At 39.0% G+C, this 15,532-nt stretch overlaps 2 protein-coding genes across 5 annotated transcripts in view; both read left to right on the top strand.

The window, feature by feature from the left end:
• The window catches only part of AQP4 (aquaporin 4), a 112,358-nt gene that overhangs the window by 61,376 nt on the left and 35,450 nt on the right, over positions 1-15,532 (top strand). The window contains exon 1 of one of the 2 annotated variants that reach the window (XM_071737402.1): positions 5,017-5,054. The exons of the other annotated variant lie outside the window; for it this stretch is intronic. The gene's annotated coding sequence lies outside the window, so the exon portion shown is untranslated. Of the gene's footprint in view, positions 1-5,016; positions 5,055-15,532 lie in introns of those variants that run through there. 2 annotated transcript variants of the gene reach the window in all.
• The window catches only part of CHST9 (carbohydrate sulfotransferase 9), a 79,715-nt gene that overhangs the window by 61,385 nt on the left and 2,798 nt on the right, over positions 1-15,532 (top strand). Inside the window, exon 2 of one of the 3 annotated variants that reach the window (XM_071737394.1) lies at positions 5,017-5,054. The exons of 1 other annotated variant lie outside the window; for it this stretch is intronic. In XM_071737394.1, coding sequence (XP_071593495.1) covers positions 5,017-5,054 — 38 coding nt within the window. Of the gene's footprint in view, positions 1-5,016; positions 5,055-6,766; positions 6,845-15,532 lie in introns of those variants that run through there. One more of the 3 variants, XM_071737395.1, reaches the window with a different exon arrangement.

Genomic DNA, 15,532 nt, shown 5'->3' with positions numbered 1-15,532 from the left:
TTTTTTATGTACAACATAATTAATGAATGAGGGCCCTCAGTCCTACTAAGACTAATGTTTCTTTGTCAGTCCAATTTCTTTTTTTTTTTTTTAATTTGGAGTTTCTTTTTGTTAATACTTTATTAGGTGGAAATTGAATGGTGTATGTTAATCAACACAAGATATTTGGCTACTTGAGCACTATACAGTTTCCCAGGGTTCTTTGAACCTCCCAGGGAACAGTCCTGCATCCTTATTAGAGACTGACAATTAAAGGTCTGTTTTCATATCAAAAGTAATCACAAAAAATTAGCTAGGGAGAACTTGGAATGCTGTGAGAGTTTCAGTGTTTTGAGATGGCCAACTTTCCTTCATTTGCTTCAATCAGCATCAACTTGGGTTTCTTTTTATGTTTCCTACTGCCAGGACAACTTATTAGTTGGCATCATGACAGCTGAGAAGGATTATGCAATACCATGAAGTTGTGATTAATACATTTTAGGCCACTGTAATCATATTCACTTGCATAATTATCACAGAGGTGCAAAAATAAGCTAAACTATGTTTTGCAGAAAATACTTTAACTAAACAGCTTCTGTTTTCTGAATTCCTTGTTAGAAGGAGGCGGGAATGCTGTGCACATCTGCAGGAGCTGTGTTGCTTACAGATCTCAGAAACTGTGTAGATAATTTATAGAAAATGTATGGTTCTCTGTTTATTATTGTTTTAATCTTTGTGTGCCAAGTTACAGGCTTGCACTGAAAATAATCTGTGTCATACTTTTTCCTTTCTAAGTCAGAAAAACAGGAAGGAAGGAAGGAAGGAAGGAAGGAAGGAAGGAAGGAAGGAAGGAAGGAAGGAAGGAAGGAAGGAAGGAAGGAAGGAAGGAAGGAAGGAAGGAAGGAAGGAAGGAAGGAAGGAAGGAAGGAAGGAAGGAAGGAAGGAAGGAAGGAAGGAAGGAAGGAAGGAAGGAAGGAAGGAAGGAAGGAAGGAAGGAAGGAAGGAAGGAAGGAAGGAAGGAAGGAAGGAAGGAAGGAAGGAAGATTGGTTTTACACTCTAATTAAATGTGGTAGTCTAGTAGTCTTTTGGAATAAAACCTTTTTCTTTCTATTGCTACAGTCTTTGAGAACAAATACGCTGCCAAAGTCCTTAATGTATCCTGTTATTTGAACATAAAAAACAGCATCAAGCTGTTATTTGTTCTTTTGGAGTGTACTCATATTTCCAATCTAAATCTTTTGTACCTGGTGATCTTAATTATATTTGAGGTGGAAATAGTTTAACATTAAAAGGAATTACAGCAGATTAATCTGTAAACCTGCACAAATATCACATTCCTTTGTATGGAAGTAAGGAGGGCATACTGTGCATAATTATGTTGTGCTCTGTGTAAGCTGTGTGCATAAGGCTGAAGAGTCAGTGTTGTCGTTCTTCATGACACTATGGCACATGTGAGTGTCTTGCAGTAGTCATTACATTAGAAAATATGCCTTATTCCTCTCAGTAAGGTAACCTTTCTTATTATAAGAACAAGCAAGCAAAAAAAAAAAAATTAAAAAAAAAAAAATTGGAAAACCCAACTTGCCCTGGAAACAGGAATTAGTATACTAATTAATGTATGAAAACATAGAGAAATCTTTTAAACAAAGTTTGCTGTAATTGAATTTATTTTTTTTTACTAAAGTGGTATAGCTTGAGGTCAAGCCAAGAAGGCCATTTATCTCAGCTACCCAACCATCCATTACACTTTTTGCAACTGGAGATACACAAAAGAAAACCACTAGAAGTGGTTTGGGAGAGGTCTATTTCTCCAGTCCTGATAAAAAACCCAACATTGGAATCCTGTTGTACTAGTTTAACCTCCATCAGAGTGACAGGAGAGCAGAGCCTCATCCAATAAGAATTATAGTTTGTTTTGAGGAGTACATTTTTTGACTCAAATTATCACTGAAGTACAGTTGTGTATGATAAAGGTCTTTTGATATACTTATGTTTTTAAGGCTGGTCAAGTTGCACTATTCAGCCCATTTAGGGATAGTTTGCCAGATGACAGGTAGAAAAAAGAAATTTCTGGAGGAAGAACAGGAGAAGAGCAAGCCATTCACATACAGTCTGAGCTGCAGAAGATGTATATCTTGAACTACACCATCTACCTGCTGGACAGCTTCCATATAAATTTCCAGACGACAGTAAAATTCCTAGTTAGTTCCCATGTATCTATTCATCTTGCATAGGCTGCTACCTTATTGCAGTGGCTCTGGAATAACTCATAAGTTTTTTAATTAGCATGCGTGGGTCTGTCACTAATGAAACCTCTGTCAAGTCTAAAGAATTACCTGCATTTTGTGAGACTAATCCAGGTGTCCCTTTTTGATGTGTTCTGACAGTTCCTGGTGTCCCATTGGGCCATGTCCTTCTGGGGCCCTCTCTAGTGGAGCTTCTTGAAGCCCTCTAGGGGATGCTGATGGTCATCACAGGTGATCAAAAGGCAGCTAAACAGAAGCATCCATTTTGAAATGGAGGGTGCCAGAAACAAAACCTTAGGGAGCAGGCATTGCAAGATTAAAAATGAAACATAAAAAAACAAACAAAAAAACACAAACAAAACCAAACCACAATGAGAAAAGGACAAACTGAAATCTGGCTACTTTCAATGACAAAGCCTTCTACCACTCTATTGTTAGCTCTCAGATGGGAAATGAATCCCCTTCCAGTGGTGTAGATGTTGTTCATGTTTTTTCACTGCTTTTTGTAGCTTTTCTCCAGAAACAAAAGTACAGTACACACTAAGAATTCTCAGGCTCCCCATATAAAAATGCCAATGTATTTCCACCCTGATGTGCAGCATCTCTTATTACAGACCTTCTGTGTCTTCTGAGCACAACTGCTGACTCTGTTAAATTCACGTAGTTGTTTTGTGATGAACGAGACTCATCTAGCAAACAAATGGAGTATTCAATTTGCTGGTGACCTTCAGTTTTATCTCTTTTCTATCCCTAATAGTCTAGCTAATCTCTGTCCTGTTTAACCCTGTCCTGCTTAACCTGTGTCATCATTACTGGTATATCACAGAGACATTTCTGCAACTTCCTTTTCCTTGGTTCTGTAATTTTTAAATCACCAAAAGAAAGAACAAAGAGTAAGCAAGGAAAGAACTACCATAAGTTCTTCTTTATGTTTTCCTCAGCAGCATCAGGAATGGCCACAAAGGTCTTCCCTGGCCTTTCTGTTAATTTTTTTTATATTTGTCTGAGGTAGAAACCACAAGTTTGATTGATAATGCAATTTGCATCTTGAGGCATCACTGGAAATACAATGGCATGAAAGGCTACTCTGGAGGAGCACACTGCTTCCCTGGGGCTGACTTCAGAAACTCATTGATGTCACTTCCTTCCTCAGTCAGCAAGTGAATTTTCACTAATTCTCAAGACCAGCTGTCCATGCTGTCAACAGAAAGTTATTAAAATTCCTTTAAAGTGAATCAACATAGCCTAAAAACAAATGTACTGGGAAACAGGAAAGCATCAGTATTCAAAGTCCACAAACCTTTGAGCAAAATAGTGTTGATCTAACCAGAGATTTGAAACACTCTGCTTTCCTAGCAACTTGTATATCATTAGAGAATGCTAAAAACACAGACTCCTTTAATCTTCTATTACCAACAATCTATTTGGTTGAAATATTAGTTACAAGAATAAATTTTATTTCAGCCAAAGATTAAGTCAGTGAACAATCCATTTTGAGAAGTCTCCCCTAAATTATAGTTGGCTGTTTTCTAGCCCCCCAAAAAAGTATAATTGCATAATTTCTCTATTTCACAAATAAAAACACAAGTATGCAGAAAATAATTATCCTAAGAGACAATTTTATAATATTGCCTGCAGTTATTATATTCATATATTTATATTATGATATTTATCTGATGAATCTATAACACTTTCACTGAGAAGAGGTATATTCTCAGGTACTAGCAAGGAAGATGATTTTCCTTTAGTTATTAGAGTCTTTATACTGTATTTTAACACTTTATTTTCACTTCATTTTAAAATTTTGATCTTGTGCCACACATATCAGTACAAAAAAAATTCTGTTGAAATGGAATATCCTTTCCAGTACTGGAGGTGGCAGCCACCCTTGCTAGGTAGGCTACGCTGACAGCTCATAGTTGTAAACAGTGTCCTATCATTATTACTTAAAAAAACCCCCTGTGGGTACATGCAGGCTAGCTGGATAGGTAAGTGTGAAATTCCTGACTTTCCCCAATACATGTGGATGGTTTCCAAATAGAGAAGGGAGGGTAATTGATACCAGCTGCCCTTTTGAAAACTAGCGCATGGGAACAGTAAATGAGGCAGAATTATTCTCCCTTTTGATCTAAAAGTAAAGAATTGGTTTGGGGTGCCATTGCTGCTGGGGTCCCAGATGTCTGTAGAAAAGCAATGTTCTCTCTGGGCTTTAATTGTGTCTCCAAGGAGCACGCTGAAGGACACTGCAGAAGAAGGCAAGAATAAGGAAGCAAGACCATAATTTAGCTTGCCACTTCGTGGATAGGATCAGGATAGAATTTCTTCCTTCAGCCAGCTGGTGCCTAACCTCAGTCTTGACACAGGCATGTAATTTTATTTTAGGCAGAAGCTGCTTTACTCCTCCAATGGTCAGATCTGGAGCTCTGGATGCTGCCACTTGTTCAGGGACGTGAACATGCAGCAGTAATCACAGATTAAGATGCTTCGTAGCACAATTTTCAGATTTTTCGTCTTCTCTTCAAATGCAACCTCTTGTGGGGTTCTGGGTCAGCAAGATTGGATACATACCTCAATCTTACATTTATCACATCCTGATTAAGAGGGGTTTGTGCTTCTTTTACTTTGGTTGGATTTCCATTTTGAAGTGTCAAGTCATTTGTACGTGTTAAATTCTCTTTCTTAATTATAAGGTTTGATTATTTTTTTTCTGAATTCACTGGGTTCTGCTCTGTAATAGCAAATCATATTCACTTAAATATGTACAAAATAATTATTTTCTTTCTCTTTCAGAGTCTGGAGAGAAATTGCAACAACAGATAATTAATCAGGTATTTTGATAGCTTCATACTTTTTGTTGCTTAATTTTTTATGCTGATTAATTGTAGCAATTAAGGGGGAGAACCTCACAGGACAGGGGAAGATTAACTATACAGGTATGCTAAGGACCACATATCAGACAACTGCCTGACTCTGCAGATGTGTCAAATTCAGAAGTCTAGAGGTAATTTCTTCTTTAATATCAAATTTTGCAGTACAGAATTATGCTCTTTTTAAAAGGAAAAAAAAAGAAAACATTTCTCCTGTTTTCTAACAATCCATTTTTTAAAAAAAGCTATCAATATGAAATATATGCACAGCACACATAAACAGTGTCTTTCAATGTTGATTACATTTTCATTTCTGCATCAATTTTCATTGAGTCTTCACTAAACTGTGACATTGTTTGTCTTTATTACTGTATCAGCTAGGAGTAATTATTTAGAAAAAACTCCAAAACTTTAATATATCGCAATTTAGCATTTCAGCATCAGGAAAAGGATACAGGAACTATCCTGAAAAAAATTTTCCTCTGCCCAGAAAGAGCAGAAAACCCAAAGTCTCCTTTCCTAAATTACATGCTCCTCTGGACTGAAAGAACTTGACTTGAACAGAAGCATTGTGCTGCTTCTTATTCTTGGCTTCTTGTCTTCTTATTGAATGCTGTTATCCAAGTGGCATGTGAATGGGTATCTGGATTGTTCATGAGGTTTATTTTGAAAAGTCTCTTAAAAAGCAGTCATTCTAATATTTGTATTCCAGCATTTACCTATCCTTAAGTAGTCTTCCTTCCAAGCTATAAACTTAATTTAGCTGTGAACTGATCATATAGAGGGAGAACTAACCCACCAGGTGATGGACCACCCAAGGCAGCCTGGTTTGAGTCTGACAGGATCTCCCCTGCAGTGGCAGAACACAGCATGGATGTCACTGTGTCACTTTCAGTGGTCTGAGCTGGCACTCCTCCTGACTAAACTCTTTGTGCATATGGAAGCTTACAGGAAGTCTGGCCATAGCATCCAGAGTTGCTACAGACTTCTCACTATCTTGAGATATTGATACATTTTATGTGTGACAAAATCTGCTCTGTGGATGACGTTGCCCTTTTCTGAGGAAGAGTCTATTGTGATAAAAAGGACATTTGTAGCAGTTACAACAGGCAGATTAGATGCCATACTTTGTGTTCCCAGTTATGGTCTTTTCCTGCATTCCAGTGCCCTGCCCTCCTCAAATCACTCATCTGTTCTGCCTCTCTGCAGTTACTTAAGAACATCTGATTTTGCATGAAAATCGCATTGTGTTGATCTGTGGAAGGCTGTAAAAAGTTGATTTGGGGACAAATGGTAGACATTCACTTTTAAATGGATACTAATGGAGGCAGTGATGCCCCATTCCATATGGATTTTCTTTAGACTTCCAAGAAATGGAAGAATGTTTCAAATCAGAAATCAATTTCATTCTCAGGTCTATAATTTAGGGTGCAATTGCAGAGGCACTGTATATTGATTTGTAGTAATACTACTTCAATAAAAATATTTTAACTGGAATTGATCTTAATAGAATATTTCCCAGTGAAGTATTCTGTTTATTTTCAATACTGAACTTGAAATTTTATGTGCAGGGTAAGATACTTATATGGCTTAAGATCCCATAGTCCCCTTTAAGTCATTGCAACACTGAGAGAAACTGGCTGCCAGAAATTTAAGTGAGGCAAAAGTGGCTCTGCAGAAGATGAATGATGTTACAACTCGACAGGAGCAGGAGTGCAAAGGAGCAGATAGCAGGAAATGTCTTGTTGAGAGTGAGTGTAACAGAGAAGGGATGGGGAAATGATAAAGCTGCTGTCCTAGTAATCTCCTGCTAGGTAAACCCCTCAATATCTGTAGTGCTGCTCACCACTGGTGCTGCTGTGTGGTTCTTAGCTCCTAAAGTCTAAGCAAGGTTTGGTGAAATATGACACACATAAAATATTAAGGTAGCATCTGCTTCCAGAAACCTTTAACAGCAGTTATCATCTTCACTGGCTCTTCTTCCCTTTGATCATAAGGCATTTGCTGGTTTTCCTTGGTTTTTTATATATATAGGTATACACGTTTGTTTAACAGCAGTAGCCATCTACCACTCTGCTTAAGCAGACACAGCCAGAAATGGTGTGCACTCTGCTTTTCAATACCTGTTTTTAACCACTTTTGCAACTTCAGGGTACATCCTGGTACAGCCTCAGCAGCTGTACCAGGGAATGAGCGCCAAGGGAAATGCAAGGAAACAAGAAAAAACCTTGTGTTCCTAACTGTGTAACAGTCTTGGCTAAAAAGCACATTACAGTCCACTACTCCAAATCAGTCTGAAGGCAGTCCTTTACATTTCATCCTTACCACACAGATGTCTTTTGGTCTTAATGTGTATTCATATATGTGGTTTTGCCCAGTGCTCTGAAGGACTACAAGAATATGCCTACTTGCCTTTAGAAGATGAAGTTCTTTGCACAGTCAGGCTTTTGGGTTAAAATCACAGCTGGGTTTGAGCTTCAGACTTGAGCCTCTCCCCTTGGCAGGGAAGCTGCAGGAAGCTGGTGAGAATGCTCCACAATATCTGTCCCACTCTTCAGTCCCTGAGGAGCTCTTTCCTCAAGGCAGTCTCTCTTGCAGTGACATATCCACCTCTTCGTCTTTTAACATCTCTGTCAGGGAGAATTTTCCTTTCTGCACACGAGGCTGGGGAAACAGTAATGCAGAAAGGACTGTGATAAAGGAACTTGCTTGCTAGAGCTAGGCTTGGACCAGGGATAGCTGCAGCTCTGATGTACACAGTTTCTACCAATGAGAGAGGTTTAAAGGCAGGAACATATATGTAGCATGTGAAGATATTTTTACCTTCAATTTTATGAATAATGATAATAAAATATAAGCATTAAAGTATGGAACAGACTAGGAAAATTAGATGTTTGAGAGAAGTATTGAAAGAAGTGGTTTGAGGTTTGAGCAATGAAAGGCAGTATGGGCAGGGAAGTTGGATTGCAATCCTGATTCTCAAATGTATGTCTCTTCTTAGTCTGTAAAATGGCCAGGTTTTTCTACCACTGCCAATAAGAAATTAGAACTCACAATAATCACATGAGGTAGGCAATTAATATCTTTTCTTGTTTTGCAGAAGTGGAAAAATGAAATGTGAAGGTCAAGGGACTTGCTTAAAGCTACAAAACCAAACACTGGTTCTGGCCAGTGCACCTACCTTTACCCACAGTTGCTCATTCTTATTATCCCTCTGCTTTAAGGAGGGGATAGTGTTTAGTTAGTATTTAGCACACTGATCCTCTGTGGCACTGCTTGCAGATTAATGCATACCAAGTAGATAACTAGACCAGAATTAGCTACCTAATAAGCTGGGGTATTTTATTTTTTTTTTACCTATGATAAACATGAGTTAGCCCTCTTCAGTGAAAATAGGATATGGTACCTTTCGATCAGTGTGAGGAGGGAGTATGCAGTGGGAAATCCCCATCTTAAATTCACAGTGTATTTTGTCTCACAGTAATTTATGAATGCAATCCAGTCTCAGGTGTTCATATATTTTTTTAAAACTGAACACATGAATTTGTTTAAAAGTGCGTGAATGTAGGCAAACACAGGTTTGAGATATTTGACAACTTAAAGCAACATTATGCTTTCCTGTTTATTTTTTTATTTACCAATGATGTAATCTAATTTGAATTAAATGCTAATTATGATTGAGGAGAAAATGTTTTGAGACCTCTAGAGATCTTGCTGTCTCTTCCAAAGCAATTTTGGGGAAATTGAATTCTTCATGCCTGAATATACATTAATATTCTTCAGCTGAACATTGTTACATTTGAAACTTTTCTTACTATTTCTGACAGTGCAAGATGTCTTGTTTATGCTGCAAGATAAGTGTGTTTACCTACAGACTAGAAAGAAATGGATTCCCCATGGATCTTACCACTGCCCCTGGTGTGAAAAATACTGCCATGTATGTAGCAGCACATTACAGACATCTCTTCTCCCACAAGATGGGCTTGGTAGGGAAGAAATACAGCTTTTATCATTTTTCTTTTTACATTTCACTGGTTGTAAAATGCCCTGGGTGCCTAAGGGAGACCCATTCAATCATGCTTCCAGGCCATCTTGTTCACGGTCCTCCAATTTTAGCCAACTTTGACACAATTCTAGGAGCAGAGCTCAGCGCTGTGACTGGCAGTGGCTGGCCAGAGGGGAAATTTTGTCCCTGCTGGGGAAAAACAAGCACTGGTATCCCAGCTTCATATCCATTTCAGGAGAGGGTGGAGGACAGGCTGTGAGTACAAACACAGGTGATGAGCCACTGTGTTGCTGCCTGCTGCCAGATGGATACAGGCAGGAATTGGAAGTGGTGGCCTGGGAAAGATAGGATGGGGAAACGTGACTGAAACCCATCTAAAACTAGGCTACCATTTGTGTAACCACTTGTAAGCTTGACATTTACAACTCAAGTAATTCCTTCAAAGTAATTGAGGAAAGACTTTGGTACCTGACCAGAAACTTTCTGGGCTTAGAATCATACTGTTTCCCCATATAATACATGGTTTTTTCCTCCTTTTTATCCCAAGTAACCTAATGGGCATCCAACCTCCACATTTGCCTGCTCAGAACAAACATTAAGCAACCACTGAAATAGCTCTATCTTCATTATAGTACAGGTTTGGAAGGAAGGAAGTCAAGTTCAGATCTGCAAGCAGCTCTGCTCATTCATCACCTCCCAGAAGAGGCAGCTGAGGCTCTTAGGCTTGTTCCTATGTTGATACAGGTGTACCCCAGTGCTGGCAGGGCTGATGGACCAGCCAACCCAGACACTTATCTCAGTGTGGTCAAAACCCAGAAATGAACATTTCACCAGGAATGCTCATACCTGCCAGCTTAGACCCCACAGGTACACATCTGCTGGGCTTTCTTCTCAACATCTGGTTGGATTATCTGTGAAAACTAAGGCAGAGATTCCCTGAAACAGGGAAGTTTAGATTCATTTTCATCCTCTGCTTAGGCAGGGTAAAGCCTACAACTTCTGCTACATGCAAGATCCATGTTACATCTCTCCTGTATACAAAAGTGAACTGGAGAGAGGGAGAGGTTCATCTGATACCTGGTGGTTCCTGGAAGAGGGAAAACAGGGTTTCAGTCCCAGCACGCAGGATTACTTAACCTTCAGGGTTAATGCCCAGCAGTTAGATCATCCTCCTGGGAAATATTCATGCGGATGAGGCAATGACAACTGTGTCTCCCCTGTACAGGATGGGTGTTGATCAGCAAGTGCCAAGAAATGTTCCCTGATGCGTCTGGATGGAAAGGTGGTGTTGAGCCTCAGGCATCAGCCCTTGTCTTCAGAGAAGGAAATAGATCTTGTTTAAAATATTAAATGTGCTCAAAAAAGCCTGCCTGGCTTGAGTTAGGAACATGCAAGAGACATTATTTATTTTCTTCTTCATAAAATCACTGTGTATATGAATTACCATGCATTTGGAAGTAACACTTTTGAGGATTTTACTTCCCAATGGAGGGGAAGTAAAGCTTAGCTTATTTTGTTTGCTTTTATGCTTTAAGTTATGAAAAGTAGGCACATTAACATTACTTAATAAACTCAAATAAGATAGGAATGTGTAATATACAGGAATTACCTGAAAGTTTCATTTTCAGATTTAAACTCCTGTATACGTACAGTAAACCTACCAGTCAGTGGTACCCAGGAGTCTTTTTCTAATATCATTCTTCATAAAATGAGCATTGCATGCATAGATTGAGTTCATTTTGAATTTCAGGTTGTATAAGCTGCTTTGCTATAACATTCTTCTGACCTGAAATAAGAATGAGTGCCACTGAAGACCTCTGGCCACTGACTGCAATGGCTGACTTCGGTTTTATTATCCTTAGTCTCTACAGGAAGCTCTGAGCACCTCGTATACTCCTTTTTTTTTTTTTTTTATTCCCCAACTCTCTTAGTAATCCTGGATATGCTCAGTACAACCACATGTTTCAGTGATACATATGTCATCAGAAAATGTGGTGTCTGTTACAGTCAGTACTGATGGCTCCACATCCAAAATATTCCTACAACTTAATTCAGAGGAAAGATAAGCTTGCAGGTATTTTGTGGGGGTTTTAAGAACATTAGGGGGAAATGGAACTATGAAAGTTCGAAGCACAATTTTTTCATTCTTCCCCTTCCATAATGGAAATGTGTATGTGGCTTATATGTATAAGCCACAAGGTAGCTCTGACAAAAATACCTCAGTTAAACTTGCAGTGTTTGCAAGGAATACAGGTGTCAAGTCTGGCTTGGGAGAAACGTAGAGGTAGTGACTTGCCCTGAACAAATTAGATATGTGAAAAATTCATGACTCTATTGGGAGCTGGGGGATTAGTGATGCCTGTCTCTGGACTAGCTGTTTTAAGCACAAGTGATGAATCAAGAGGTTTATCTCCACTGCACAGAAGGTGAAGCACCCCATCAGCAAATATTTCCTGTCACGTGTGGCCAGCCTGGACAGTCTCTCCTTTGAGTGCTTCTGTTGGGATTTGTTTAGCTCACCAATATTATAGTGCACAGCTGCTAGGATATGGGAACATGTGAGCATATTTACATGTTAACTCAGCTAACACAATGGTAGAGGAGCCTGCCTGTTCTGAATTAAGCTTTGCAAAGTGTCTCCTAGCACAAAAAAGTTAAGGATAATCCCTCCTTTTAGAGGCCTTAAAAAACTTGCACATACATGTGTAAGTATATTTCTATGTATTTTTGCCACTGAAGTAAAGTAGTGATAGCTCCAAGCTTCACTGGCTTGCTGAAGATAGGAGTCATGCAAACTTTTCCTCACATTTCAATGACGTATCAGTTCTGAGTCATCTGCCACAATCATGGTCCTCTGCTAGAGAAATTCTTCTAACTGTGCCCAATTATGTGAAAAACTTGATATTTTAAACAGATGAGGCTTAGGCTTCTCAAAGACTCACACATACTAAAATCCAAGTAAGAAGATGTTCTGTAGCCCTCCAGTATTCAAGCTGCCTTCATCTGAATAACTATATTAAGAGATTGATCTCCAGGTGGGCCCTGATCAATACAGAATCAGAGAAGGAATTGGAAATCAAACCTTGACTCAGAAGAGCTCTGCTCTGTCTGTATTCTGCAGAAGGATTGTAGGTAAAAAACTGAGGTCTTGAAATTATAGTCATTATATTACATTGTATCATTCTCACACAAAAAGGAACATAAAAGAAATACAGTCATACAGTGACATAAAATATCTGGTGCTCTCAGTTCATGCTTAACTTTGGTACTGCCAACCATGTCTTGTACCAAATAACTGGGCAGTAGATATAATATACTCCAAGCATGTATTTCAAACACCTGTCACTTCATTTCTGGGGGACTTCACTTCTTCTCATAAGTAAGTTTTGGTGAGTGTGTACTGCAGAACCCTTGCCTGGGCTGATCAGAAAACCCAAATCTTCTGTCTTTCTAAATAATTGTTTTTCATAAATTTTACCTGAAAGAAAAAAATACTTCAACATCTTCTTGTTTTAAGGAGGGAAGTTTTTATCATCTTTGAATGTCCATGCATTTACAGAGCACCCTTATAAGCTATTTAGCATAACAGATCTGAGGGGGTCCAGAGGGCACTTAAAACTGCAACAGTCAGGTGTGAGCCACAGGAAAAAGCACAGCACAGTAGATTCCCAAGTGATTCATGCAGTTGCTCCTAAGAAGCATCTGAGAAGACTATTCCAAGAAGCATTCTTTAGGACAGAAGACATATTAGCTAAATGTTGAGAACTAAACCATACCCTACTAATACTGACAATGTAGTTATTTTACAGCACAGAAATGCACAATAAAGCAGAGTATTTCTTTCCTCTAGTATTATTAGTCCTATGTTTTATGTTGGGCTCAGTCATATTATTCTTGTCAGTAAAAATGGAGATCCAGCACTAAGACATTTAGGAAACTCAGCGCTGTCTTCACTGCAGGCCATTAAGACATTGTAAATCAGCCCTTGAATATCATCCTTTCCAATGCATCATTATCTTTTTGCTTGGTAGGTTGCTCTAATTTTGAGCTGTCTAGATGAGATCCTACCTGTGCATTGTAAAACCACCACAAAGTGTAATTGGATGAGTGCTAACCACTCTTGGCTGTAGTCAATCTTTTCTGCCCCAGTGGCTTTTGAACGTATTAAAGGAAAGGAAAGCTTCAATGTGTGTAAAAGAAGGAGTTGGATACCTATTTTTCCAGTGAGGAGAAAAGCTTTTGTGGATGGGGAGGAGCAGGGAATCTCCAGCAACAGAAAATGTCAACAAACAAAAAAAAATATCCACAAACCAATTAATGACTCAAAAAATGCCTTTTGTGTCTGCAGCTTCAATGAGCTGTGGGCCAGTAACCAAACCCTGCACTGACACTCTGTTCCATTCATTTTTTTCCTATATTTAAACTAATATTTACATCTGGGTTCAGTGGCTGCATAGCTAAAGGGAGACAGCTGTGATGTGCATACTCCTCTAAACTGGACTCATGGCCATTTCTTACTTTCAAGTGTGGCAATGCAAATAGAGACCAAGGCACTCTGCACAATTATTGGCAAGGGTGCAACACTTCACTCGAGTTTAATTCTTAGATGAAACGTACACAAACTGCTGCACAGGTTGTCAGCATGTTTCAAGGACAGCCTTGTGCTAATCCAGTTGAGCATGGAGTTCATCTCCCATGGCAGGCAGCTGGTTCCTAAACTTAGTAGCTCTTTGGAAAGCCTCAGATGGCAATCTCTGAACTTAAAGAGTTTAGTCAGGGCTGTTTGCATGAAAAGATTTGGATCCAGAGCCAGAGACTGATAAGGGATTAGCTGCATGCTACCTGTTGTTGGTGTATGTTCAGGTGTTTTCCAAAATAATATTACTCATCAGGTTCCAGGGTGGACTTACAAATGTAGATATAGTGGACAAGGTTTTCTTAACAAATGTTTATGGCTTTTGCAATTTTTTTTCTTTTCCTGATCCCACTATGAAAAAATCAACATAACACAGACATATTAAAGTGCTATAAAATGGGGCATTGAGAAGTCACTGGCACCAAGAGGAAGCCAAAGAAGACACCTCACTTTGTGCAAGCCTAGTACTATAAAACATTAAAATCCTTTCGTTGTGGCTTTCAGCTCTCATGCACATCAGAGTGCTAGCAGCTAAGTAAGACTGTCAGGTAGTTTTGCTTAAGAAATATGGCTCTATCTATTCAACAATTGCTAAGTAACAATTCCCAAGAAAACTTTCTGGTTTAACAGTTCTCAACAAAAGTAAAACTTTCTTCATCCCTTCATTCATCTGGCTTTTACTAGCTACTAACTGAGTTACTAAGGCAACTGTATAGGAAAGTTTCCTTTTTTTTTTGTTAGTTTCCTTTTTTTTGAGTTGGAAACCTTCCATGACACTGTGACAGTCATTTTCTGCCTGTGAAAATCATCACTATCCATTCCCATTCATATACAGAGCAAGTTACAGCCAGCATTTATTGCAAGCACACTATCCCTTGTGGATTTTATAACAGTTATTAGCCAACACTGTTATATACACTATGGGATATATGTCTCAATGAGAAGAGGAAGTGGAAAGGGGAAAGGGGAAGCAACTAATAGTATTTCACATACTTAGATAATTTTTTTGTCCTCAGAACTTCCCATGTCATTGTTTTTCCCTATTTTTTTTTTTTTTTTTTTTTTTCTCTTTGAGGCTTTTTTTCCTGATAGATTCTCCCTTCTTTTGCTTCATCTCACTTGGAGGGAGCCCCTTTCAAGTGACTCCCACTGCATATACCTTGTTTAGGGTGTTACCTGGGATTTCTCTGTATAGTTCTGCCCATCTCTGAAATTTAATCTCATGGAAAATCCCTCGATAGTGGTTCTGAAAGCTTCATTCACAGTTTCTGAGGATGAAATGCACTCTGCTTCTAGTGTCTCCTGTTTGAAATGGAACAAAACTAAGACTACACAACCTTCAGTCTGTCCTTTTACCTCCCAGCCCAGAGGCACTGAAGCACCTTCCACTAGTTCAGGATGGCAGGCTGAATTCAGAACTTTCCTCTGAAGTGTAGGGCCCATTTTCATAGACTCACAGTGTCAAAGAATACCAGGTGGCAAGGGACCACAAGGATTATCTGGTCCAACCTTTCTTGGCAAAAGCACCCTGTAGATCAAATGGCCCAGCTCCCTGTCCAGCTGAATATTAAGTGTCCAATGGGGAATCCACCACTTCTCTGGGGAGATTATTCCAATGGCTTATCTTTCTCATTGTTGAAAAGTTTTCTCTTGTGTCCAACTGGAAGCTCCCCAGGAGTAACTTGTATCCATTTTAGAAAATCTGACCATGTCACACTGAAAGAATTCAGTTATCTTTTTGTATCTGTAAAAACACAACATGCCCCCTCCTGCAGATGTACAAGTGCTGCATGACTT

This window comes from Heliangelus exortis, chromosome 2, assembly GCF_036169615.1.
Source record: "Heliangelus exortis chromosome 2, bHelExo1.hap1, whole genome shotgun sequence".
NCBI lineage: Eukaryota > Metazoa > Chordata > Aves > Apodiformes > Trochilidae > Heliangelus > Heliangelus exortis.
The sequence above is the reverse complement of the archived record's forward strand: the minus strand, read 5'-3'. Positions and strand labels throughout refer to the sequence as shown.